A 25203-nucleotide genomic window follows, 5' to 3' on the forward strand; every position below is an offset into this window, starting at 1 on the left:
AGTCCCTGTGCTCAGCCATTTCACCTTCCCCGAGTCACAGCTGTGAAACGCTGCGGGCTCCGTGCAAGGGCTTGAATTCAGTCTGAGCTTTAGTTCTGCTCCGCTTGTGTGGAAATCTGAAATGACAAATACCAGGGAGACAGGAAAGTCATTTCACTGCGAGTACGCAGAGGTAATGCCTGCAGAGAAGTCCTCCGCGCTTCACTGCCACTCAGGGCGTCACCTCGCAGGGCCGTGCAGACTACGTGACCAAAGAATTACCTTCTGAACTGAGAATCATACTGAGATCCAGCGGTGCAAGATTAATGCTGGCTTAGAGATGTCCCACAAGGGCCCCGTTTGTGGTGTGACACATCCTCGCACGGACACGTTACAAAAACAAGTGTTTACCTTGTGAGAGCTGCAGTGGGGTGCTGTGGGAGAGCGGGCTCCCGAGCCCCTGCTGTGTCAGCCAAGGCTGTGGATGGGAACGAGGGCTCCTGCTCCCTCAGCACTTACTACCAGCCTCTCTTTTGGTAATTTATGAGTAATGGTAAATTACCATTACTCGCAGGCTACCTTCTTTTCCTGAAGCAGGCCTACAGGCACAGTCCCACAACCTTCGTGGGATGGGGAACCCTGAACCCCCGGCTCCTGCCGTGCACTGCTGCCCCTGCGGAGAAGCCTCTGCCGGCATCCTCCGGCATTTTCCCGTCCTCGCCCCGCAGGAGACTTCAGCCCTGAGACCCCTCCAAGGCGCGGACCCCGCCACCCCCACGGTCCCCGCCTGCACCAGGGAGGCCGGAGCCCCGCGCAGCCGCCGGCCGCCGCCACCTCCCCTCAGGGCCGCCGCCGCCTTCCCTCAGGGCCGCCACCTCCCCTCAGGGCCGCCGCCGCCTTCCCTCAGGGCCGCTACCTCCCCTCAGCGCCGCCACCGCCGCTCCGCGCCCGCCGCAGCCCGGGGGAGGGCACCTCCCGCCCGCGCACGGCTCGGCCCCCGCCTGCCCGCGGGGGGCGGCTCCGGGCGGCGGGCGGACTGAGGCGCGGCAGCCTCCCCGCGGGTCGGGTCGGGCCGGGCCGGGCCGGGCGGCGGCAGGATGGGGCTGGAGCTGTACCTGGACCTGCTCTCGCAGCCCTGCCGCTCCATCTACATCTTCGCCCGCAGCAACAACATCCCCTTCGAGTTCAAGCACGTGGAGCTCTTCAAAGGTGGGACGGGCACGACCGCCCGCCCGCCGGCCCCGAGCTGCCCCGGAGGCGGTGGCGGGCGGCGGGCGGCGCGGCCGGGGCGGGCTGCAGCCCGCCGGGGGCCGCGGGCTCAGCGCCCCTCTCTTGGCTCTTGGCAGACTCGGTGCTGGGGAAGAAGCAGGCGGCGGGGAGCGGCGCGGAGCAGCCCCGCGCAGGTGAGGCGCGGTGAGGGAGGGTCCCCCCGCATCGGGCACCGGCACCCCCCACCCCGGTGCGACCGTCCTGTCAGGCGGGCCCGTTCCCGCGTCCGGCGGCGGCCCCGCGGGCGGGAAGGGGACAGGCCCCCGGGCCTGTAAAGCGATCCCCGGGCGGGGGCTGTGGGGGCCGGGGCCGGGCTGAGCGCCCGGGCGCTGGCAGGGCCCCGCGGGGCAGAGCGGCCGTCGCTCCGGTCGCGCGTGGCCGTTGCTGTCGTGGCCCCAGAGGAGCCTCTTTGGCCTCCTCCGTGCAGGAGCAGTAGCCCGGCCGTCGCCCCTCCAGCTCGGCTCTCTGGACAGCATCCCACCGCTGCTGCTTCTCTGGGAACGGAGGAGCTATTGGGCCGGTTGGGGCCGTTCCCATTGCCAGCTTCAGTTCAGTCCGTCCCAGATCGGTGGAGATGTCAGATCAGTGGAGGGTCCTCTCCCCGCTAAAGCAATGTCAGCCCATGTTTCTGGACACTCAGTCCCAGCTGAAGGAGGAAACGCTTGAACCCTGGCAGCCAGCAAAATGCTGGAGCTAGTGGAAGCAGGAGATGACCCATTTATGAGAGGGATGCAGAGGTGCAGAGCTCACAGGAGGCTTTTCTGGGGTCTCACCCACATGTCCTCTCACGACAGGGTCCCATCCTGCCCGGGGAGGTGAAACAGGTCAAGCCTGCCCAGACTTGCATTCCAGAGCCAAATCCATTCCCAGTCCCTGGAAGCTCTGCTTGGCCCGTTGGGAGGGAAGGAGTAGCTCCGCAGATAACCTGAATGATTTTAAATACATGCTCTGCCGAGGGGCCTGGATACGGTCGTTTAACCATGCAGCTCTTATTCCCAGGGCAGTCTCATGGCTGTGCTGCATCTATTTTTGTGGATCCCCAAGGAATGTTTCTCCAGCCATTTGTAGCAACTTAGTCACAGTGACAGTCGAGGAGTGCTCTGGGGACGGTGTACTTTGCAGAAACACTCAGCTGTTCAGTCTTGTCCAACTGTGTAAGATGACTATTGTCCATTTACATATTGCATTTTCCTAGTAAATTGTTTCTCTTTTGCCTAAGGCAAAGCATACTACTTGGAAATCCCTGGCTGCGGAGATGATTAGGCAGGGACGTGATTGGCAAATAGACTGATTTTTTTTTCCTTTCTACTTCAGTAAAATCTTGTCCACTGCTCTTTTTACCTACCAGTTAAATCTCCTTCCCTGCACTATGACTTATGCTTAAGAATTCTTCCTGTGTGCAGCCTGCCCTGCTTTTTGGCAGTGTATACTCTTCTTATTAAAGTTATTCCTCAAAGCCTAGCAATACACACAGTGTGTGTGTGTATATATATATCCTTGGAGAACATCAAGAACTAATTAAACCAGATGCAACTGATGTTAAACAGTACCATAAGTCAAGTCAACATCACAGGAATGATAAAGATAGCCCACCTAATACCACTAAACAAAAAGGCTAGCTCTGCTTGCTGGAAGAGAGACACAAGCTTAAACTCTGCTAAAGGGCAAATACAAATATTGGTCTCTATTTTAATACAATAAGCAGTCGGTCCTAATGAAGCAGCATGGAATTAGTGTTCACACCAGGCTTTTACCAGTTTGCAGGTCAGTGGCAGAGTCTCGGCACAGGTCTGTTATGTCTGTATGCAAAAACCTGTATGAGCCAAAGCAAATAAAGTGCCATCTCTGGGCTGCGGTGCGGGCTGTGTAACAGACAGTGATGTACTGTCCAACCTGTTGTGATGACATGTTAGTCCCATCAGGGGACTAATATGTTCAGTATTCCTGCTAGGACTGCTGCACGATGAAAGCAGACTGAAATCTGATTCAGGCTGCCCTCACCCACTGCTTATTTCTCATATCGTTGTTTCTCAGTTGCCTGCTACTTTGGATAATAAACAGAGACAGCAGAAAAACCGGACAGCTAGGTCTGAGAATTCACTGCTTGTTAGTTGTAAATGTTATTGACTTGCAACCTTCTACTGCATTTTTGCAAAGACCACCTGAACTCTACAGATCTCACCAGAGCTGGGTGTGTGATGACCAACAGGCCTTTGGAGCCCTTCTAAAAGCACAGGACCAAGCACCTTCCCAGAGCAACTCCTTGCACGACAGTAGATTTGCCTCACTCTTTTTATGATATAAATCATGGACATAAGGCACCTTGTCCTTGTAGTTTGCCTGCTAGCTTGATTTTCAGGAATATTTTTTATTATTATTCAAGTTTCTCAGTTATTAGGCTTAACTTGCACTTTCTGTCTTATTTAATTAATAAGAGCCACTTTCTGGCTCTTATTCTTAAGAAGCTCATTCTTCCTACCTCTCCTGACAATGCTGCCTGGTTCTGCTGTGCATGTGGAACCTCTTACCCAGCTAAGCTGGAGGCCACTCTCACCGCAGGTAGGCACAGACATTTCCCAGTGAGATCAAACACGTGGGTTTGAATTCCCTCAGACAGCAAATGGACGTGAACCTTAGTCTCTGATGAAGCTACTTACACTGGAATTTAAAAAAAACACTTCTCAGAGAAGAAACAAGGTAGAGGCTAGTCAGCTAGAAAGGAGAACAGGGCAATAACGTTTGCTCTGATTGATTTGTCTCATTATGTGAAATCAATATTGGGAAAGTAGTCTGTAATGTGTAATGCAGCAACCTTCCTTTCTCCCACCCGTTCCCAAAGCCAACTGCAAATAAACTTGATAGTCCAAAGGCTGGTTTTATTTCTTGGAGACTATTTCCTGGTTTTATTTCTTGGAGACTTAAGAGTGGCTGGAAAGCTGCCCAGCAGAAAAGCACCTGGGGGTGCTGGTGGATGGCCAGCTTAACATGAGCCAGCAGTGTGCCCAGGTGGCCAAGAAGGCTAACAGCATCCTGGCTTGTATCAGGATTAGCGTGGCCAGCAGGAGTAGGGAAGTGATCATGCCTCTGGCACTGGTGACGCCTCACCTTGAGTGCTGTGTTCAGTTCTGGGCCCCTCTGTACATACAAGAGGGACACTGAAGTGCTGGAGCGTGTCCAGAGGAGAGCTACCAGGCTGGTGAGGGGTCTGGAGACCAGGTCATATGAGGAGAGGCTGAGGGAGCTGGGCATGTTTGTAGTTTGGAGAAGAGGAGGCTGAGGGGAGACCTCACTGCCCTCTGCAACTACCTGAAAGGAGGGTGCAGAGCAGTGGGTGTTGGCCTCTTCTCCCAGGTGAATGACAGGACCAGAGGAAATGGTCCGAGGTTGCGGCAGGGGAGGTTTAGGTTAGATATTATGAAGAATTACTTGACTGAAAGAGTGGTCAGGCACTGGACCAGCCTGCCCAGGGAGGGGGTTGAGTCACCATCCCTAGAGGTATTTAAGGAAACATCTAGATGTGGCACTTCAGGGCATGCTCTAGTGGCAGAGATTGTAGGGGCGGGGTGTGTGTGTGTGTGTGTGTGTGTGTCTGTGGGTGTGTGTCTGTGTGTGTGTGTGTGTGCGCGCGTCTGTGTGTCTGTGTGTCTGTCTCTGTGTCTCTGTGTCTCAAAGCTCCTTTCCATGTTTGTCCAGTAATAGAAATACTATTAGACATGTATTAGAAATAGTGTGACCAGCAGAAGTAGGGAGGTGATTGTCCCCTTGTACTCTACACTGGTGAGGCCACACCTTGAGTATTGGGCACCTCAATACGAGAGAGATATCAAGGTGCTGGAGCGAGTGCAGAGGAGGGCAATGAAGCTGGTGAAGGGCATGCAGAATAAATCTTATGAGGAGCGACTGAAGGAGCTGGGACCGTTTAGTTTGAGGAAGAGGAGGCTGAGGGGAGACCTCATCACTCTCTACAACTACTTGAAAGGACACTGTAGAGAGGTTGTTGCTGGTCTCTTCTCATAGGTAATTAGCGATAGAACGAGAGGGAATGGCTTCAAGCTGCAACAGGGGAGGTTTAGACTAGACATTAGGAAACAATTCTTCACAGAAAGAGTAATCAGACATCGGAATAGGCTGCCCAGGGAGGTGGTGGAGTCACCAACCCTGAATGTGTTTAAGAGTCGTTTAGATGTGATGTTAGGGGATATGGTGTAGGGGAGAACTTTGTAGAGTGGGGTTGATGGTTGGACTCAATGATCCCAAGGGTCTTTTCCAACCTAAACGATTCTATGTCCTAAAGCAGACACTGCCACTGCTTCCTGAATGGGAACAAGTAGTTCTCGGGGATGTAGATCACTGTCTGTTAGTTAATGGCCCTTTTTTTTTTGACAAAGGGATTTTTGTACAAGACCTTCTGCTGGTCATGCCAATTTGATCAGGATTTGCACCCTAAATGTCATGTATCCTTCTAGAGAGCACTTCAAACAAGCAAAGCAAACAAATTCCTCACACCTTTTCCTGCATAGGTGTTCCCTGGACTTTTGTACAATTCCCTGACATTTAACTGCTGACTTGGCAAGTCCAGTGCCTGCAGTGGGAAACTGAAAACCTGGTTAGATAATCAGCTCCTAATGCCTCCAGACTCCAAGGGACTGTGGAGTTTAAACTCTTATGTGATAGCGTCTTCCTCCTGCATTTTCCTGACAGAGGTAGGTTCTGTGCAGAGCCAGGAGTAACACAGAGCTAGGAGTAACACAGGGTAGAAGTGTTTCAACTTCCCTGCCCCTAGCAAATGTCCACCGTGGCAGAACAAGTTATTTTGTGAGCCTGCTGTTGTATTGCTGGCATTCATGTTTTTCCCATCCCAGCAAAAACTCTGGAAACATCCTCATCTGCATGTCTGCCGAGGGATCAGCAATTGATAGCATTTGCTTTCTTTGTAAATGCCTAATTCCCTCAGCTCTTCAGAGACAAATAAACAGGAAAAAGATTTTGCTTCTTGTGTCCAAAAGCCAGCCGAGTTGTCTTTGATTAATTAGCCACTGCAGTGATCTCTGTAGGCAAAAGGCTTTTCAGTTGCTTTCCATCATTACTCCATCCTAGCTAGAGTCAGCCACATTTAAAAACTGCAGGAAAATTACTTTGGTTTTGGTGTTGCCTGTGGGAACAGGAACAGGAGTAGCAACCATTTGCCCTCCTTAGGATGCTCTGTGTGCAAACTCAGCCTTTCCAAACCTTGCTTCCTTGGCAAATGCTAGGTATTTTTTAGTTGCTCAGTTGTCTTCATCCTAACTTCTGTCTTTTCCCCACCAGTCTCTAAAGCCTTAGGACACACTGTTCTCAAGTTAGTTAACTGTTCCTGGTTATCTGCAATAGCGTTTTCAATGCCAGCACCTTCAGCATGGTATCTAAATACCTCCTGTGGAGTGGTTTTTCACTAAGTTTTGTAAGTATTGCTGGTACCTGAGTCAAGCAACAGAATTCCTGTATAAAAACATGAACTGCGCCATGCCACATGCCAGGCCTCAGCCGACTGCCCTCTGCAGATAGCTTTTACACTGACTCTTGAATCTCATTACCTTTTAATTGTGAATTATGACCATATAGGGAAAACCTAACACAGTTCACTGATTGTCCAGTTGGCTACAGGTATTTCATTTATCATTCACTGGCAGATACACTTCTAACCTCTCACTTGTCTGATCATGTTCTCAGGGCCATCAAATAGCGAAGGGGCCGGCAAAATCAGCCTCTTGAAGAAAGTACCAGCACTAAAGGACGGAGACTTCACCCTAGCAGAATGGTAAGAACTCAGTCCTTAGACTTCCTTGGGTACCAGTAATCTGCACAGCATTTAGGAGATGTCATTCCTGCTGAATGATTAAGTATCACAGAATTTATGAACATGTCACTCATTTTTAATAGTATAACCTCGTCTGTTCTGTTCCCATTTTCTGTTTGAATTATCTTTCAGAATGTAAACAAATCAGCTGACTTAACTTCTTGATCTTATCCTGAGTGCAGTTACCTCAAAATGGGATTGCAAACATTTCTGGGAAATGTTTGAAGCTTATAAAAATCCTTTTTACCCTAGGAAAAAATTCTGTTTATCTCAATTAGTCATAAAGGCCAAGTGAACACCTACAGAGGTAAAATTTAGGTTTTACACTATAAGATCAATATGGATACTGGTTAATGGTGTCATAATACTGAAATAATCAAACTATAGTAGTATCAGCACAGTAGGAGGGTCTGCATTTTCTTCTGTTTTGTCAGCACAGGATTTTCTGTGGCGTCTCTTTTTGTAGTCACAGCCTACATATTGTTGCAGATGACTAAGATTTTTTTCCATCTGACTTCTCCTGCCAATTAGTGAAAGTATAACATCTGGACAAACACAAAAAGATTCTGTAGGCTCTCCCTGCTGGGACTTCCACTGACTTCAGTGGAAGCTGCAGGCTAGAGACAGATCTGATGAAAAGGCAAAATAAGCCATTAGAGAGTTTCATTTAGTACACAAGTGCATAAATGTGCACAAGTCTCAGAGAGATGAGTCAGAACATGCGAGGAACAAGTGGGGTTAACATTGCTGACTGATAGGTGATTATGGAGGTTTATCGTTGGTTTACCCCAGCACTGTCTAGCAGTAGTCTGCAACATAGAACAGTGCTGTGATTTTCCAGCAGGTGAAAGTTTTAATGGGAATTAAGGTGATTAAGTGCCATCTCTGATGTCACCATGAATTAGATGCCTATATATGGTCCTAGACTCCATTGGAAATCCTGATCTGAATGCTTTTTAGTGGAAGCAGCAAGTTCAGAAGGGGCAGGAGAGGGAGTTTAGGCGAAAGCATTCTCCATCGTAACTGCCTGACCCCTTTCTTGTCTCTTGTTAATGTCTGAACAGCACTGCCATTCTGCTGTATCTGAGTCGAAAGTACAACACTCCCGACCACTGGTACCCATCAGACATACAAAAACGAGCCCGAGTAGATGAATACCTCTCATGGCATCACGCTAACATCCGGGCTAATGCTCCTAAGACCATGTGGATCAAGGTAAGGAAATTGAATATTAAAATGCAAGTAATGTTTTCCTGGCAGAATATTGAGCATTTGAGCAGACCTAATTCGGAGAGAGTTTGTCACACTGAAATAACAAACCTCGGCCATTCCTAGCTGAGAGGAGCCGTCAGAGAGGGAGCTGTTCCTAATTGCTCAACATCAGGATCTGGCAAAAGCACCTGTGGTCATTTTGGTTTTTTTCCTGAACGTAGGTCTGGTACAGAAGGTCTCAAAGCCCAGCAGACTTTCATTGCCTGGATTTGTGAACGAATATATAACAGATTGGGTATTGCTTCCAAGGGCCTCCCCCTCGCTGCACAGCTGTGCAGAGTGTCCACATAGGCAGAAGTTTTGCTTCTTTGGCGAGCGTGTGCTTTGTTGCTGGAAGCAGAAAGGCTTGCATTTTTCATACAAGTCCCTGCAGCCCCATCAGGGTGGAAATCCAGAAGGAGCCTTCTGCTTCCAGCACACTTAGGTACTTCTCTGAAATGGGCTCAGGGATAGACAGAGTAGAGACATAGAGTCAAGGACAAAATTTCTTTTTTTGGTGTGGTCAGATCAATTTACATTTAGGCAAAATTAACAGAATCACCCCGAAGCAGAAGATCATTTAGTATCAGATGATTTTGCTGGACACCTACTTCTAGCCAACTCACCAGACAGTTAACGCAACTATCCTTAGAGAGGCCCCGGTGCAAATATAGCCGTGAAGGTACAGCTGTGGTATGGAATTTCAGATGAAATCAGGGTTGCCAGTAAACAGGTAAGAACTTCACTTTTCCTGTCTAAAGTTTGCCCTTGTTTGTTCCTAGCAAAGCATATCAGGACTCATTTAGCTTTTTGATTTATTGACATTGGAATTTTTGGCTAGAGAGCACAGAGAAGCCATTCAATTATGAGTCAGATTCATACAAGAAGCAGTTTCTTCTAGTCTCTGTAGGCTGTTATTGCAGTGCTCCAAAGGAAAGAAATCCGACTTATTGCTGCTGCTGATTAGATAATCCAGGTACAGAAAAGGTCCGCAGAATAGTTGAAAATAGGGAAACGTAAAAAGCCACGATGTAACAGAAGGCATGTTAGCTAGATGCGGGAGAAGATAGACTGCCCCAAGATACAGAAAAGGAAGAAAATGCTGTTGCAAGTGATTATACCCAGAGATCCCATCATGCAGAATTGGAGCCACTTATGAAGAGAACTGGTCATGAATTTTCTGATTAAATAGATTCCACATGTATTTGGCAAAAATCCTGACTTGGATTAAGCAATCTCAACTTGAATATACTAGCAGTAAGTAGAAATTCAGTCCACTCCCAATGATGGAAATTTGTATCTTTAACTTTGCTTCTCTAAATAAACTCTATTTCTTTAGCTGTGGTAGGTGGAGACGGCATAGTTGTGAAATACTGCGGGCTCTAACGGTGTGTACGCCTCTGTGAATGGTGACAAATCTTACAGAAGGGCAACTACCCCCTCTGCCAGCAAGTCCATGGAGACAAGGACCACACTTACATGATTGCTCTGGAAAATTTTTTAGTGGTTTAAAGAATGATGCTTGGGAGGCCACAGAAGGGCTGATGCTCACCCACTCACAGCCTCGCTGGCTGCTGTCACACAGAGGAAGCCATTTCCTGCCTCTCCAGATAGTGTTGATGCATTCCAGTCCCTCCTACGCTCCCTGCCACAGCCACCACCATGCCCATCATCCTACAGGACAGGCAGCTGCCTGCCTGTCTGACTGCCTCCAGCACCCAGTTACACAACAGGGTGGATAGCAGGGGTGGCTGGTGGGCAGGCGGCCTGCTGACCCATCTTGGCAGGCTGTTGAAACCAAGGACATAGCAGGGGTGACTGTGTCAGAGATTTGTCTTCCCTGGAGCTGTTGCCTGTTTTGCCTTTGTAACACACCAAAATGGGGTGGGAGGGCACAACTGCCAGGCACAAACCGAAATGAATCCTTGATTTTGCTCTGCACATTGCTCCCCATGAGCTGGAGGTTACTGTCATGGCAGATCAGCTGCTTAGGACTGCTTGTGTGCTCTCTGTCCATGAGCTACCTGGAACTGCAGCAGTCCATGAAGCTCTAACATTATCCCCTCCTACGTCTTTGCTGCTGGATCACTGACAATCATGAGTAGATCATGGGGTGTAAGTTGAATGACTACCACCAGATGCATGAGAAGAGGTCCAGTGGTACTCTTAAGTCCCTTCTCTCCTCAGGTGCTGATTCCCCTCTTCACAGGGCAGCCACTGCCATCGGAGAAGCTCCAGGAGGTTATGGAGGGGCTGTCCACTTCCCTGAAGCAATTTGAGGAGAGGTTTCTGCAGGACAAGGCTTTTATCATTGGGAGCGAGATCTCTCTGGCAGATCTTGTGGCCATTGTGGAGCTGATGCAAGTGAGTGCTGGAGTGTGGTAAGGAAATCTCAGCACAGGGGAAAACATGCTGCTGGGCAGGGCGGGCTGCAGCATGTGGTAACACTTCACTAGAAAGAGGAGTGAGGACATATCTCAACAGAACTGGCCTAAGACAATGAGGAGAATATGGGAGTGGGTTCAGAAAAGCAGTTAAAAAAAAAAAAGCTGTCTGAAACCGATCTCTCTTGTTTCTCTTCTCTAACAATACTTCTTCATCCTTTATAGTGACTTTATTTTTAACCTACAGAGAAGGAGTTAATATATAAAAGTGAGAAGCAATACCAGACAGGCCTGATGAAATAAGAAAATTATATTGGAATATTTTTATCATACAAGAACATTCTTCTTCAGATGGTACTTGTCCATACCACGTCTGGAAGATGCAAGACTGAATCTCAGACAGAGGCAATCAAATTAAGCCTGTTACAAACTGGTTGTTCTCTGCCAGACCAACAGCGCCTGGATCCTGCAGCCGAGAAGTGATTCTTTCTCCCAGTTCTGTATCCCAGGGACTAAAAAATAGCAGTTCTGCTGCTCTACAGCATTGTGTTCCAGAGAGTGGCACAGGCAGAAAGTAGAAGGGGGGTAGATTATGTCAACTAAGACATCAGTTCAATTAAACGCTTAGCATTTTGTGCTGTGGTTTTGCTGTATGATACAGCACTTCGTACTGCGGACTGTGCAGTTGTTCCTGGAACTGTGAGCCCACCACATTTTCAACGCTGTAGCTGAAAATCACAAGCAGTGGTAATCATCTCTGCTGCTTTTAACAGCTGTGCCGACACTCAGGAATTGACTTGTAAATACCCTTTAAAATATAGGCTAGCTTCTGTGTCCCCCAAATGGATATACCCGACCAGAGGAGATTTCCCTCCTTCCTAGTGCTCCTCTTTGAGCTCTTCTTCCATTTTTTTTCCGCTATGTGTACCTGCAGGTACACTTTTGGTGCCTGTTGTCTGGGTGAAGAAGTGACTGCCCAGTGCCTCACTGTTGCTCTCTCCCCCTTTCTGCAGCCTGTTGGAGTCGGTTGTGACATCTTTGAAGACAGACCAAGGCTGATGGAGTGGCGCAGGCGGGTGGAGGATGCTGTGGGAAAAGAGCTTTTCTTCCAAGCCCATGAGATGATCCTTAATATCAAAGAACTGAGCAACATTCAAATTGATCCACAGCTGAAAGAGCATCTGGCACCTGTGTTGATGAAGATGATGAAATGAATTAACCTATCTTACCATTTTTCCTGCCCATTTTTTTTAACTTCTTCTCTGACATCCAGTTCTACATGTAACTGGAAAGAGCACTGTAATTTTAACACAGAAATCGCAGAGTGTTTCACCCCACACCAGGCCTTTCCTGTATCTTTGGGGGTGAAAGCTGGGGAAGGTTTAAGACTTGAAACACTAAATTTATAAAAAAGGCTGAGGCCCTACAGGGTCACTTAACATGTGCATCTGGCTTTTATTTCAGTGTCAGTCTTCTCAGAGATGGTAGTGACACGAACGGTATTTCCTGACAAAATTTGAGCCAGCCTGCAAACTGGGAATATTAGAGAACTGTATAGGATGTGCGTTGTTTTCATGTGTTTTTAATGTTTGCAGCTCCTTCGCAAGTGGCAAGCTCTGCAAAGTGTGCCTGATCCTCACCTTCCCAGCACATGTCTGCACAGACAAGTAAAGCACAAAACTACAGGCAGCCATAAAAATGAAAAAAGTCCTTGATTTTTTTTATTTAAGTTTCTTAGTGCTGAGGCATCTTGCTTGGCTGACCATGTACATTCCACACTTCTTCTATGTCCCTTTAAGGTTCCTGTGAGAAGTTTCTTCATATTAATCTACAACCATGAATCTTCGTAATTCTTCAGTTTAATCGCTACTCTTCATCTCTGCAAGCCTGGGTTTCGCTGGTGCTCGGTCTGCCAGTACATGTGTCAGGGGCTGTTGTTGGAGATTGGTGCAGTAAAGACCAAGCAACTTCAGAAAGCTGAAGGTGGTCACAACCTTCAAATAACTGCCTACCTAACGTACTCTGTTGATATTATATAGGGAATACACTGAAAGAATGCATTCACAGTGATTTCTTGAAATATGAATGACAGCAATCAAATTGGTTTTTTCTGTGGTAGTACTGTAATAGCAATCCACGTTTCTCCTAGAAAACGCAGAGGGGGAATAAATCTAGACATGCTCTTCTGAGACTGTTGTGGATGGAAGTTCACCAAGTAAGTCATCCTGTGCAGCTGAAGTAATAAGAGAGATTTTGTGGCATTGAGCAACATATGCATCACAATAAAAGGGCAGAGAGTTGTTTTGGACCTTTTGGGCTCTTTTTCTTGGCTGTGTTTATTTCTGGTTAGCTGTAGCTCAAATACAAAACCCTTTTGTACTGCAGCACAATTTATGAGAGAATCCAAACATTTCCAGTTTCTTCAGTTGAAAATTGCAGATTGTAAAGGATGCAGAAGCTGGTGGAATATATATCTTTGCATGTTTCCGTTCATAAGTAGCTGTTTCCCTTGAACCTTACCCTGAAATCCTCGCCCAGGAATGCTTCCTGTAAGGAATAAGACAAAATGAGTAAACAATTCAGGAATGGCTTCTCTCGCTGATCAAATAGTTTCTTTCCAATACTACCATGTCTTGGCTAATGACGTTTCTGCTGGTAAGTTCTATAAACTTGATGTGTTCTGGTGGTGTTTTTCACTAAGGTTTCAGTTCTAGATAGTACTGATTTAGTCCAGAGCCTAGGGAGATCTTTAAATTCCCTGTCTGGAAAGAGATTTCCATTGTATACTTTGGCTTGCATTAGCAGGAAATTTTGTTTTGTGATCATGTTCTCTAGAAAGACAAGAGACCTGACTGAAGGCCCTCGCTTTTAATGAACCAAAAATATTAGCAACAGGCATACGTTTATTCCCACCCTTCCTTTATTTTATTCACAAACAGTAGCTGAATAATATGTTTTTATTGATGATTTATTCACAAAATATTGTTTACAACTGAGTTAAATTTTAAATGGGAAGTGGTTGATTTTTTTGATAATTTTGAGAGTGGAATTGCTAAGTGGATGGTGACACGTGCAAATGTCTGCAGGAGGGAAAAAACCTACCATGATTTTCCAAAGGCTGAGCCTGTTTGAGAATACTTGCTGCTGGTGGTATCCTCTCTTGGTGGTATGTTCATCCCCCTACAAGCATTTTAATTGCCTGTTCCAAGACAGAAACAATAAAACAAATGTCTATAGTTTAAAAACTCTGGGAGTCCGTGAACAATCTGCCATTCATGTGGTGAACCACTGAGAGCAAAGAACAATGCATATCATTAAAAATTTTGTGACAGCCCCATGTCCTGTTGTAATTGTGGATATCTGATATTTGAATCTTCTCTTTTCCTTTTGGAGGCTTTCTGATATGCTGGTTTCTTGTCACATGGAGTTTTTTGGCCTTGGAATTAGAAGGGATTTTTAGTATTTGAAGGAATGAGAGAGAAAGATGGATCCTAAATGGCATCTTACTTGGAGACAATGACTCCTAGAAATCAGGCAGTGGTGGGCTTGCACCCGGGGTTTGCAAGGTGGCTGAGTACCCCCACTGCCTTCATTTCAGTGACAAACTTGGGATCATCTCTCCTATTTACAGGATTATGTCTTTCTCAAAATTTACCCTGGAATCTAGCAGTTTTCCTGGGTTATTTCTGCTGCTGCTTTCCTGGATTTGAAGGGACCGTCTGTATTACCACTTACCACCGCAAGCAGCCACCCTCTGCCCGCCTGCCGTGCCCCATCCCCTCTCCATCCCCCCTCTCCGGCTGGGTCTCTCTCTTCACAGTCTCTCTTCTAGAAATCTTCCAGCCCTATTGCTGGCTGGGTTGTACACACCGCTCCTGCCAGCATTGTCTTCATTAGCAGCAGTGAGGGCCAAGCAATTCCCCCAGCAAAAAATGAGCAATGCCAGCAGTTTTCATTAGGATTGTCTAGAACCATAGAAAACCAAAAAATGGCATTATACAGGGCCAATTTTCACAACAGTGCTGTGCCTTAAACAAGATGACCTTTTAATCTATCTGGTTCATAACTGTTTGCTGTTAATGAGCACGTAACGCTCACTGGACAATAGCTCAGCTTCTGAGAAACCCCTCATCTGTACATTAGACACCTCTGCTCTGTAGATTAGACTGTCCCTGTGAGCCAGCCTGCTGGGGTCACTTTTATCAACCTCGGAGCTCAAAGTCCTGATTGCAGAAGCTAGTTTGGTAATTATATATAGGGTAACAAAATAAACCTCTCTGACTTGTCTTTTAATTTCTTGTAGTGCTGGTTGTTCTGAGAGATCACTGTTCTGTTCTTAACCCGCCCTGTCGAGACAGGCACGGAGGTGTCTGTTGTGGTGACCAAAACAGACTTCTCACTGGCAGTAAGGACTTATTTTATCCTTCTGTTGGTGAGATGCGATTTTTTTGCTCTCCCAGTCTCTAATACATGGATATGTATTATGATATATATGCAGCGATGCACATGGTTAAAAGCAAGAGCCCCGAAAGCCAGACGATGCAATTGGGGTAAAATAGAGAAAAGCCAAAGCCCGTCCTGGGGCTGGAACGGCTGGAAGGACCAGATGCCCACGGCCTTGCTGCGGGGACGGCGCAAGGCTCCAGCTGCCCCCCCCGCCCCGCGCCGGGCGGCCCCGGGGGCGGAGCGGGGGCCGGGCCGGGCCGGGCCGCGCCGGGCAGGCGGAGGGGGAGGCGGTGCGGGGGTGCTCCGAGCCGCGGAGCCATGCCGTTCGTGGAGCTGGAAACCAACCTGCCGGCCGGGCGGCTGCCGTCGGGGCTGGCCCAGGAGCTGTGCGCCGCCGCCGCCGACATCTTGGGCAAACCGGCGGAGGTGAGCGGGGGGGGCCGGGGGCGGCCGGGCCGGGGCCGGGGCGGCGGGGACTGACGGTGCCTGTGCCGGCAGAGGGTGAACGTGACGGTGCGGAGCGGGCTGCCCATGGTGGTGTCGGGCTCGGCCGAGCCCTGCGCCCAGCTGCTCGTCTCCTCCATCGGCGTGGTGGGCTCGGCGGAGCAGAACCAGCGGCACAGCGCCCGCTTCTTCGACTTCCTCACGGCCCAGCTGGGCCTCGGCACCGAGCGGTGAGTGCGGGACCCGACCGGGGGGCGAGTGCGGGCCCGGAGCGGGGGCTCTGCCCTCGGGGCAAGGACAGCGTGGCTGCCCTGGGGCAGGGAAGGGGGAGAGCACTTCTGCTGTCAGGGTTATGTGGTGTGTGACTACATGACACACAGCAAACTAAAGCACAGAGAGGTGTTCAAAGTGATGGTGACATAGTTTTCCAGGCCCTCCATGAGATTCAGGTCTAATAAATGTCCAAGACTAGATTGCAAACATTGAGTGCTGAATCACAGACGCACAGTTAGGTCCAGATAAAACTGTGGACTGGTTGGCACTCGCTGTACAGTCTGGGAAACACTGTTCTCTAAAGATGAGTGGTTCCAGTTGGTGTAACTGGTGGAAAACCCAGTGGGAACTGGTAGAGCGTCACAGTGTGGTCGCCATGCCAAATGCTGGAAGAAGGCTGTTCCTGAAGGTAAGCCATGCCCCTCTCTGCCCCATTTTCCCGTCTCCCCCAGGGAGCACGTCCCTGCCTCTTGGGTCCCTGCTGTCAGGGTAAATACCCAACAAGATTCTGAGCTGCTTGGGTGCTTCAGAAATGGACAAGTGTCCCATATAAACAGTGTTGAAATTCAGTCTGCTTTTCAGTTTGTGTGGATGAAGTCTGGCACCTGTTTGTATGCAGCTTATCTTTGCTTCTGTCAAATCAATACTGTGGAGTGTGAGCCAGCGAGAGCTTAGCGCAGATTTTCTACCTTGTTGCAAACTGGGCAGGGATAATATTTAATAGTAAAATAATAACATTTCCCATCCACTTTATTTGTGCTCTTATACCCAAAAAGGATTGTCATCCGCTTTTACCCACTGGAGCCCTGGCAGATTGGCAAGAACAGAACAGTCATGACGTTCCTGTGATCCCTCAAGCAGCCGGTTGGAACAAAGCAATGATGAAGACAACCCAGAGATGACCAGCTCCATCTACTTGTTTCCTCTTATGATCAAATCTGTGTAGCTCTGCACCTTCACTTGTATGATTCACTTTTGTCTTTGCATCCTGTGCGTACAATGCTCAAGAGTGGGGCAATCATCTGTACCTGCACTGATTTTACTAAAACAGTTCAGTATCTTTGTCTCAAGCCTGTCTTGTAGCCCGTAGGCTCTCCCGGTGCCTGTGGCTAAGCCACTGCAGTCTAGTGATGGCCATATGTGAGCCTAGAAAAATCTCTTTTGTAGCAGCAAAAAATTTAATGCCAGAATACATTTGGCTTTATTGAGCAACAGCGAAGTTCTTGGGTTCATCCAGATTTCCTCATACTTTGCAAGGCAGAAAGATCCTTCCTTCTGTTTCCCTGTGGCAGCAGAAGGGCCCCAGCCTGGCTAAGAAGAACTGGGAGTAAAATTCTTCTCTTTTCAAACTCCCCAAAAGCCTTTTCTGGAAAGAGAGGTGATTATTGGGAGGGGAGTGTATGCTTTTATATCATAGTTTATTTAAGGGTCATGTCAGATTTTGTGCTCTGTGCTCTACCATTGCTACCCTTGGTGGCTGCTCCTGCAAAGTGTTATTTGTCCACAAGCAAGATCTTCACGGCTGAATGTTTCTGTGCAGATGACAGCGTGTAGAGGAGGGAGTCGCTTGTGAAGAATTGTACTGTGCCACAGGAAAATATTTTGAAGGTTCTGCCACTACCAGCTTTAATTCTTGTCATTCACTCAGTTGTTCAAAATACCTTTACTCCCCCTGCTGTTACAGGGAGTTTTGGGGTGATACAGCATCTCACTGTGTGCTGTGGATGGTGTTTTCTGCTCACTGTCCCAGCAGGGAAGTGTTTTATTTTTTTAGGCCCCATATGCTCCCTCACTTTATAACTGGAATACACATGGCATTTTATTAGAACTGACGCATGGTACTTTTTATGTATAATGTTATCTTTGCCTTCCACTGATAATGAAAACATTTATCAGTTTCCTTTCCACTTTGTGACTTGGTCAGGTCGCAGATGGAGCTCAGAGGATCTGCGAGCATGCCCTTGGGACATGGAGGTCCATGGGAATGCAAGGCTGAAGGATGCTTCTGCACTCCTCTGTCATTCTGAGTTTTTGTCACTGGAGTTTATTTATGACTTGAGGTCTCAAGATAGTTGAAAATATTCCTTCTACTTAGCATTTGAAGTTAGTTGTTCCCGATGCGTAATAAACATCATCTGTGTTTGCAGACTCTGTCAGGACTATAATACCAAACACAAATTTGTGTATCAGGCTAGGGATGCTACACATTATCTGATTAATAAAATTTATTAAAGCCTCTTTTGATAAGTGTCAGTTTATTGGCTTATAGTGTTGGGGTTTTTTGACTCTCAGTGCTTGGAGACAAGTATCATGGCTGCCCAGGTCCCTGCGCTATCTCAGGAGGTCTCTTCCACTAAAAGTTTTTGAAACTTGAGTAACAAACAGGTAAGTGAACTGAGTCTTGAGACAAACGTGTAATCAGGAGTACTCTGTTGCAGGGAAGAGGGTGGACAGCTCTGGCTTTGCAAGAGGGCTTGGCCAACTTGAAGGCAAATACTCTGAAATGCAAAAAATAATATCGCTTTAATTCTGATCTGCAGATGGCTCATTTCCTGGAGGTCCTTCTACCTCGTGAAGGAACAAGCACAAACTCTTGCCAAAGCCTTTGCTTCCTTTAGAGAAACCCTGCTCTGCCCTGTGCCCCAGCTCTCCTTTTTTGGGCTGTGTTGGCCACTGCTAGGCACTGCTGCAGACTCGGTGCCGTCCCCTCACCCTTGGCTGCTCCCCGTGTGGGCTCTTGCTTGGGAGCAACTTTCCCAGCACAGCAGAGCTGAGCAGGAAGAGATAAGGAAGGAGAAGGAGAGCTTGGAAAAGAGTATCCCATACAAAGATGTCTGAATAAAATGGGTTGTCAGCGTGACTTTCCCACTCGTTTCCCTGTTTTGTCTGCATTCTGGTGTTATCTGACAAAACATCCTAGAACAGTGCAAAATGACGGTGAAAGTGCTGGGTCAAGGACCATCTTGAGAATTCTATGGTTCGTGGACTTTGAGGTTTTGTTGTAAGAGCAGTTAAAATATTAATCAAAGAATCACTTTGTTATGAATTGTTTGTGCCTCGGTCTGAGCCAACTGATACTTTTTTGCTGCTGGGGTCTGTCAGCACAGAATGGGAATCTGAGAGTCCTACGAGCTTGCGGCTGGCTGTTTTCCTTCATAAACTGCTGATGCTGAATATACTTTTAATGTTCATGTCAATCGGAAGAGACGGCCTATTTTTCCTCCACTGAGCTAATGTTAGAATAGGTTTGTGCAATATGTAAAGGCTCAAGAAATATAACCTGCAAAGGGGCTATGGAGGCCCTTGAAACCCACCCTAGGGCACGCACACACAAACCAACAGAAGTGGGAAACATTTTCTCACACCTCTGTTGCTTATGTTTCCTAGTTGGAGAAAATCAGATACACCCCCCTTATCTAGGGCTCAGCAATAATAATATAAAATCCCTTTCCTTTGAACGCTATGTGCAGATTGTCCCTCTTTCATGGGATGGAGGCTGCTTGATGTCTGGATTTAGTATTTCCCAACTACAGTAGATCTTATTACTGTTGTACTGACTCTGTAACTTCCCAGGCTTAACCTCCTAAGGTTAACTAATATTTCTGCTCACAGAAATGACCTCTGTTGTTTGAGAACTCTGTATAGGCATATTTGCAAATTCAAAGGTAACGACCCAATTTTGAACACTCTGTAACCATTTCCTAGCTTCAAACCTTTGAACTGCAGACAATCTTTCTGTGTATTTACAGAAGCGAGGCGCCGAGGAGGCTGAAGGGCAATACTGACAGAAAAGTATTACAGAATCGCCATAGCTTTGGAAGTTAATTCTCCAAGCACAACAGTGTGCTGCTGCTGTTCATGGCAACCCTGTTCTTGTTGTCATGATGGAAAGAGTGATAGGACAAGAGGAAATGGCCTCAAGTTGCACCAAGGGAGGTTTAGACTGGATATTAGGAACAAATTTTCCCTGAAAGGGTTGTCAAGCATTGGAACAGGCTGCCCAGGGAAGTGGTGGAGTTGCCATCCCTGGAGGTATTTAAAAGATGGGTAGACGTGGTGCTGAGGGACATGGTTTAGCGATGGTCCTGTCAGTGTTAGGTGAATGGTTGGAGTAGATGATCTGAAAGGTCCCTTCCAACCTAGACGATTCTATGATTATTTTCTCCCAGAAATGGGATGCCGGAGTTCATATATTCCGGACAAAGAGGACTGTTCTTCATAGTGCTAAACGCAGATTCAGCAAAATGCTGAAGCACAAGCTTAACTTCATCAGTGTGATGTGTCCTGTTGTAACAAAGGGTGTCTTTAAACATGTGGGTCTATCCTACAGACAGGGCAAGGCCGGAGCATGCCCTCGGAGGTCAGTCTCTGCTCAGTCTCTCCTGACTCAGTGCGGGCACCAGGAGGGCTCACATCGGGCTGCAGATGGCACACCTTTTCTTCAAGACTCGCTGCCATATGATCACCTTACATTTAAATAAAATGATTCCCAGCAGAAGCTGTCACTGTTTTGCTTGGATCACTGCCTCACACCGTCCTGCCACCACCAGGCAGGGATGCCTCCCCTAACGCCCAGGGGCATAAAAGCACGTTCCCATCTAAAGCACCACAGCAAGTTTGAGGGAAAACCATTAACTTTGGGATGATTTCCAGGCCCATTAAAAAGCGAATCTGCAATTTATTTAAGCCATTGCACACACACCCCTCACAGAGGCCTCAACTCTCGCCCGCCCCTCCCCACCTCCCTGTCTCCAGCGTTCCCATTGGCTGTCTAAGGGGCGGCTCCTGGGCCAATGAGCGGCCCCTTTATTGGCGCGCGGGGCTCCGGGGGCTCGGGGGCGTTGCTGTGGAGACCGCCGGTGAGGCCGCCTCTCCGGGGAGCCGCCGCTCGCCTGAGGGAGCCGGTCCGGGAGCAGCGCCGGCATCCCGGGGGCGGCCCTGCGAGGTGAGTCTCCCGTCCGCCCCCGGCCCCGTAGCGGGGCCTGAGGGGCTGCCGGGGCTTTGACCCTGCCCTTGTCGCGGCCCGTCGGCGAGGGCTGCCAGAGCCCGGCCCCAGGCGGCGGAGCCTCGCCTGCTCCCCTGCGCCGAGCCACGGGCAGAGGCGAACGTGGGCTCCCTTCCCTCTCCCGCCTCCTCCCGGCCCTTTGTGCCACCCTTCGGGGAGGGGAGCTTGGGAAGCAACGTGAGGGGCGTCCCCGCTCCTCCTCGCGCAAAGTTACCGTGTTTCAGGAAAAACGGCTTTTGCAAAAATGCGGCGGAGGTGATCTTTGCAATGTTAAAAGCAAAAACCCAAAACAAAAGAAAAAAAAAGAGGGTTTGTTTGGGTTTTTTTGTTGGTTTTTTGTTTGTTTGTGTGTTTGTTTTTTAAACAAATGTGTATTTGCAGTGTATGGATCCCAAGTACTGCAACAAAAGCCAGGAAAGTCTAGGTCACTCCCTTTGTTTCTTATTTTGCAGTTGAGACTCACAAAAGCTGTGGGAACAAGAGCTGATATTTGAAGTTTTCCTTAAGTTTTGAACTACTAAGATAAAAGAAGATAAGATTTGAAGGCAAAAGGCTTTACGGAGGTATTGTTGCCTTTTGAGGATGTGCTCGCCTGTCATAGACCCAGACTTACAGCTGAGATACTCCTGTAACTGAAAAAATTTAAACAAGTTTGTAATACTTTATATTAAAGACTAATTTTATTTTTTTCCTACCTAATTGGTGGAGCTGTGTTCCTCAGAAAGAGCTTGTAGTGACATACTTAATTCCTAGATGTTATGACACTATTGTAACTCAGTCCACAGTTAGATTTGCAACCAGTTACAATGCCTGGTTTAAAAATAAATGAAACGACCCCCCACCTGCCCGACACACCGATTTCAAAGCTCTGTGGAGGCAATATGCTTGCCCTGTTTTTCAAAAGCATTATACTGTTCTGTTAGGCTATGCTCTCTCTGCTTGTGAGCAGCAGATAGGAGAGCTGCCAAATATTTGTTACAAGCTTTCTGTATAAATAAAAAGTAGAATTAAAATTGTTTCCCCACCTCTTCTGTAGTTGCAGTTTTGCTGGTAGTCTAACCACGGAAGTAAACTCTTGACTGTAGTCTCTATCCTGTTGACGTCCTCTGCCATCTTGAGCAAGATTATGTGGATTCAGCAAAAGACTTGAGCATATTTCTGAATATAGGTGCATTTGTAAGTAAACTTAAAAAAGACTCAATTTAAATATGTAATTGCTTTGGGATCATACAGTCTTATTTATTTAGATGTCTCAAACGTCTGCATTTGCTGTCAAAACCTGGGGCGTTCAATATTTCTGAAAGAGATAACCATTAATCTCTGCGCATATATTTTCTTCCTATGCAAAGTAGACAAGGAATCCTTGTCTTGAAAGAGATTTGAGGTTTTAATAATGTTTATTTAGTGACTTAAAGAGAAAAATGCTTTATTGCTGTGCAGTTGTCAGTCTGATTTAGCTGCAAGTGAGTAAAGTAAGTGGTGCATGTGTAGGCAAAGCATCATTGCTGAATGAATGAAATTCCTGTCAAAGCATTATTTTCTCTGCATGCACAACTAATCATGATGATGTATAAATTAATTCAGCTTGTACTTCAGAACTCACACTGCTTCCTGCTGTGGTTAATTCTGGACTTACTCTTCTATTAACGTGGTTTCCAATATTAAAGACTGTTTTTAGCCTGTCTTGCATGTGTCATCTTTTTGTTTGAGTTGATGGGAAGGTTTTATCACATAGCAGTGAAGCTTTTCTAAAAACTCAGCTCAGAACTCTCTCATATTTTTTGCCTTCACTAATATAATGTCTCAAACAGTTAATAGATTATAAATTATGGGTTTAGTTATGAGGAAAAATGACTTACAGATTATAAATGTGTATTTTCTGCTTTAAACTTTTTGTCAGTGATAAAAAGACTGGAAATATTAGTATCCTTCCATCAGAATGAAGAAATACCAGTTAGTAAAAGTTCAGTTTCTTTTGTTTGCGTAAATCTAATAGATTTAAGTGCATATGCAGTAGCTATAACTTGGTTTGGCATGAGAGGTGGTCTGTAGAAGTTGGCCAACATACTCAGAAAAGACAACTGTATTATAAACGCTGATTCTATTCTAGCCCAGGTAGCAGTAATGAAAACACTTTTAATCAGTGGATTTTCCAGGTGCAGACAGCATTTTGAGCAATGGGTTGACTGGCCACTATGGCCTGCTGCAAAGTCAGTCTGACACGGATAACTTTCCTTTTTTTTTTTTTTTCTTTCCTGTTCTGTAAATATTTGTAGGTGCTGTGGTTCCTAGAGGTGAGAGAGCACTCTGGTTTGTGCTATAGTTAAAAGGTGCAGGAAAACTTCCATAATTTTTTTTAAAGTAATTGAAGATAAACTCATGAGTTATAGTGATTCATGCTCATAAAACGTCAGTGTTCAAGAAGCTTTTTTCATTTTAGCTTTTGTCATTAAAGGGGTTCATGTTGTAGTGTTGTTAAAATAATGTATGTTTACTAAATATTATATGGTACCTGAATAACCTTATAGCTATAATTAAATTGCCAATACTTTCACGCTCCCTTCACCCCCAGGACTAGCATTTTGAAAGCCATCCTGAAGTAATGAATGTCCTTAACTTTGTATTTTATTTTCTGTTAAAATTCACTTTAATGTTATTGTTCCTGTGTGGTAGGGCATGTGTGGTAGGGCAGTTTATCTTTTCGTGTGGGGTGGTGGTGACACAGGACAGTTAATTAGTTATTGATTAAAGTATTCCCAGTCTGTCTTTTACTTGTGAATGCTTTCTTTATGGACAGAATAAATATGCTAATCCTGTTTGCTTTCCAGACCTGTTTGTGTTAGGCCCTTCCTCCTAATCCTGGAGAAAGACAGTGTGAATAGCTGTGAACATGGTAAGGGCTTATTGGGATGTTTTTTGAGATGCTTTGGTAAAATAAAACTGAAAATTTTCTCTTTCCCCAGGACTCAGAATAAATTGACGTAATGAGAACATTGCTTTTGGAGTGATTGTAGTTACTGGTATATTTAAGAATTGGAAAAAAATCACTGTAATGCACATGTCTGTTCTAGGGAAGCTGTTGCTTGCAAGACACTTGAAATTTTGTTTGTTTTAGCTGATTTCAGGGGGGAAATTGTTTTGATATTTTATTATTTTCAATTAGCAATGACTAAATTTGTTACAGTTCTTGTAACTTTACTTAGAGATCTCTCAGTATTTTCCATTCACCAAGTAAATTTAAAAGAAAAAAAAAAAAAGGAGAAAAATCCAGTTTGCAAAGTGAAACTGGGACACAAGTAGATGTAACATTTCTTGTTGCATCTTGACTGCCATTCTAGATTCGAATCGCAGCACTGAATGCAAGTTCCACAATTGAGGATGACTACGAAGGTACCTTCAAAAGTCATAAGACACAGACAAAGGAAGCACAAGTAAGTAAAACCACAACTTTCTTAATGAAGTTTTGTCTTGATGGGAGTTTTGTCCTCTCTTGTTGCAGAGATTGTTCAACCATAATTTTTTGTTTTTAAGAAAGTTGTGTTACTATCTTATCTCTTGAACCCTCCTTTAGCAAGCTAAAACTTCACTCAAATGAGTTATATTTGGTCAGGAAAGCTAATCTTCTGCCATACAGTCTGTATGTGAATTGCTATATAGCAGAAAGTATTAAAAGTGTGAAAACACTGATATTCATAATAAATATTAGTATATTGCAATAAGTATATGTAATAAAGTTGCCCTACAAAATAGGTTCTAATTTTTTTTTAACTGCAGGAAGCAGAAGCTTTTGCTTTGTACCACAAAGCCTTGGACCTTCAGAAACATGACCGATTTGAAGAGTCTGCTAAAGCTTATCATGAGCTGCTTGAGATTCGTCTTCTGCGAGAGGTCAGTGACCTATACGGAATTAAACTCTAGAAACTATTTTTATTATATTTTGTATTATTTAATTTCTTACTGGCTAATTAGAAATGTCAGTGTTATCAATTGGCAAGTTGTTTGCTGTTCTTTTTACTTGTCTAACTCCTAATGCTTGTATTGCATTTATTTTATGATTTGTAGGCAGTTCTTTCTGGTGATGAGAAAGAAGGGCTGAAACATCCAGGCTTGATGTTAAAATATTCCACCTATAAAAATCTAGCACAACTGGCAGCACAAAGGGATGACTTAGAGACAGCCATGGAGTTTTATTTGGAGGTACAGTACAGCTGATATAAAAGACCGTAGCCTCAATATTTGCAAAAACTTGCTAAAATATAGATGTACACCTTTCAGTATCTGTCATTTAAATGTATATCTGAATTCTGTGTACTACC

General features: G+C 46.2%; 3 protein-coding genes across 8 annotated transcripts in view; all 3 read left to right on the plus strand.

The window, feature by feature from the left end:
- The first annotated feature begins 967 nt into the window (after positions 1–967).
- Positions 968–13027, plus strand: LOC134523109 (glutathione S-transferase theta-1). The gene is made up of 6 exons (XM_063351600.1): positions 968–1188; positions 1326–1382; positions 6958–7045; positions 8149–8299; positions 10523–10699; positions 11733–13027. Exons 1-6 carry the CDS (start codon positions 1077–1079, stop codon positions 11931–11933), a joined length of 786 nt encoding a protein of 261 aa, XP_063207670.1. The 5' UTR covers positions 968–1076; the 3' UTR covers positions 11934–13027.
- A 2388-nt stretch (positions 13028–15415) lies between these two features.
- On the plus strand, positions 15416–18120 carry LOC134523023 (D-dopachrome decarboxylase). The gene is made up of 3 exons (XM_063351402.1): positions 15416–15591; positions 15664–15839; positions 16659–18120. Exons 1-3 carry the CDS (start codon positions 15484–15486, stop codon positions 16729–16731), a joined length of 357 nt encoding a protein of 118 aa, XP_063207472.1. The 5' UTR covers positions 15416–15483; the 3' UTR covers positions 16732–18120.
- A 2576-nt stretch (positions 18121–20696) lies between these two features.
- CABIN1 (calcineurin binding protein 1) overlaps positions 20697–25203 on the plus strand; it is a 123391-nt gene continuing 118884 nt past the window's right edge. For 5 of the 6 annotated variants that reach the window (XM_063350899.1, XM_063350894.1, XM_063350898.1 and 2 more), the window contains exons 1-7: positions 20697–20827; positions 21340–21450; positions 21924–22063; positions 23716–23780; positions 24226–24318; positions 24662–24775; positions 24950–25084. In XM_063350899.1, the coding sequence (XP_063206969.1) occupies positions 23778–23780; positions 24226–24318; positions 24662–24775; positions 24950–25084 (345 nt within the window). In that variant the 5' untranslated portion in view covers positions 20697–20827; positions 21340–21450; positions 21924–22063; positions 23716–23777. The remainder of the gene's footprint in view (positions 20828–21339; positions 21451–21923; positions 22064–23715; positions 23781–24225; positions 24319–24661; positions 24776–24949; positions 25085–25203) is intronic. The other variant, XM_063350895.1, reaches the window with a different exon arrangement.

This window comes from Chroicocephalus ridibundus, chromosome 13, assembly GCF_963924245.1.
Source record: "Chroicocephalus ridibundus chromosome 13, bChrRid1.1, whole genome shotgun sequence".
In the NCBI taxonomy this organism is placed as follows: domain Eukaryota; kingdom Metazoa; phylum Chordata; class Aves; order Charadriiformes; family Laridae; genus Chroicocephalus; species Chroicocephalus ridibundus.

What these genes read in the sequence shown, in the direction of transcription:
- LOC134523023 (XM_063351402.1), top strand. Translation starts at nt 15,484, where the DNA reads ATGCCGTTCGTGGAGCTGGAAACCAACCTGCCGGCCGGGCGGCTGCCG. An exon ending in TCTTGGGCAAACCGGCGGAG is followed by an intron (nt 15,592 to 15,663) that starts GTGAGCGGGGGG and finishes CTGTGCCGGCAG; the next exon opens with AGGGTGAACGTGACGGTGCG. An exon ending in CTGGGCCTCGGCACCGAGCG is followed by an intron (nt 15,840 to 16,658) that starts GTGAGTGCGGGA and finishes ATACCCAAAAAG; the next exon opens with GATTGTCATCCGCTTTTACC.
- LOC134523109 (XM_063351600.1), top strand. Translation starts at nt 1,077, where the DNA reads ATGGGGCTGGAGCTGTACCTGGACCTGCTCTCGCAGCCCTGCCGCTCC. An exon ending in GACTTCACCCTAGCAGAATG is followed by an intron (nt 7,046 to 8,148) that starts GTAAGAACTCAG and finishes ATGTCTGAACAG; the next exon opens with CACTGCCATTCTGCTGTATC. An exon ending in CTAAGACCATGTGGATCAAG is followed by an intron (nt 8,300 to 10,522) that starts GTAAGGAAATTG and finishes TTCTCTCCTCAG; the next exon opens with GTGCTGATTCCCCTCTTCAC.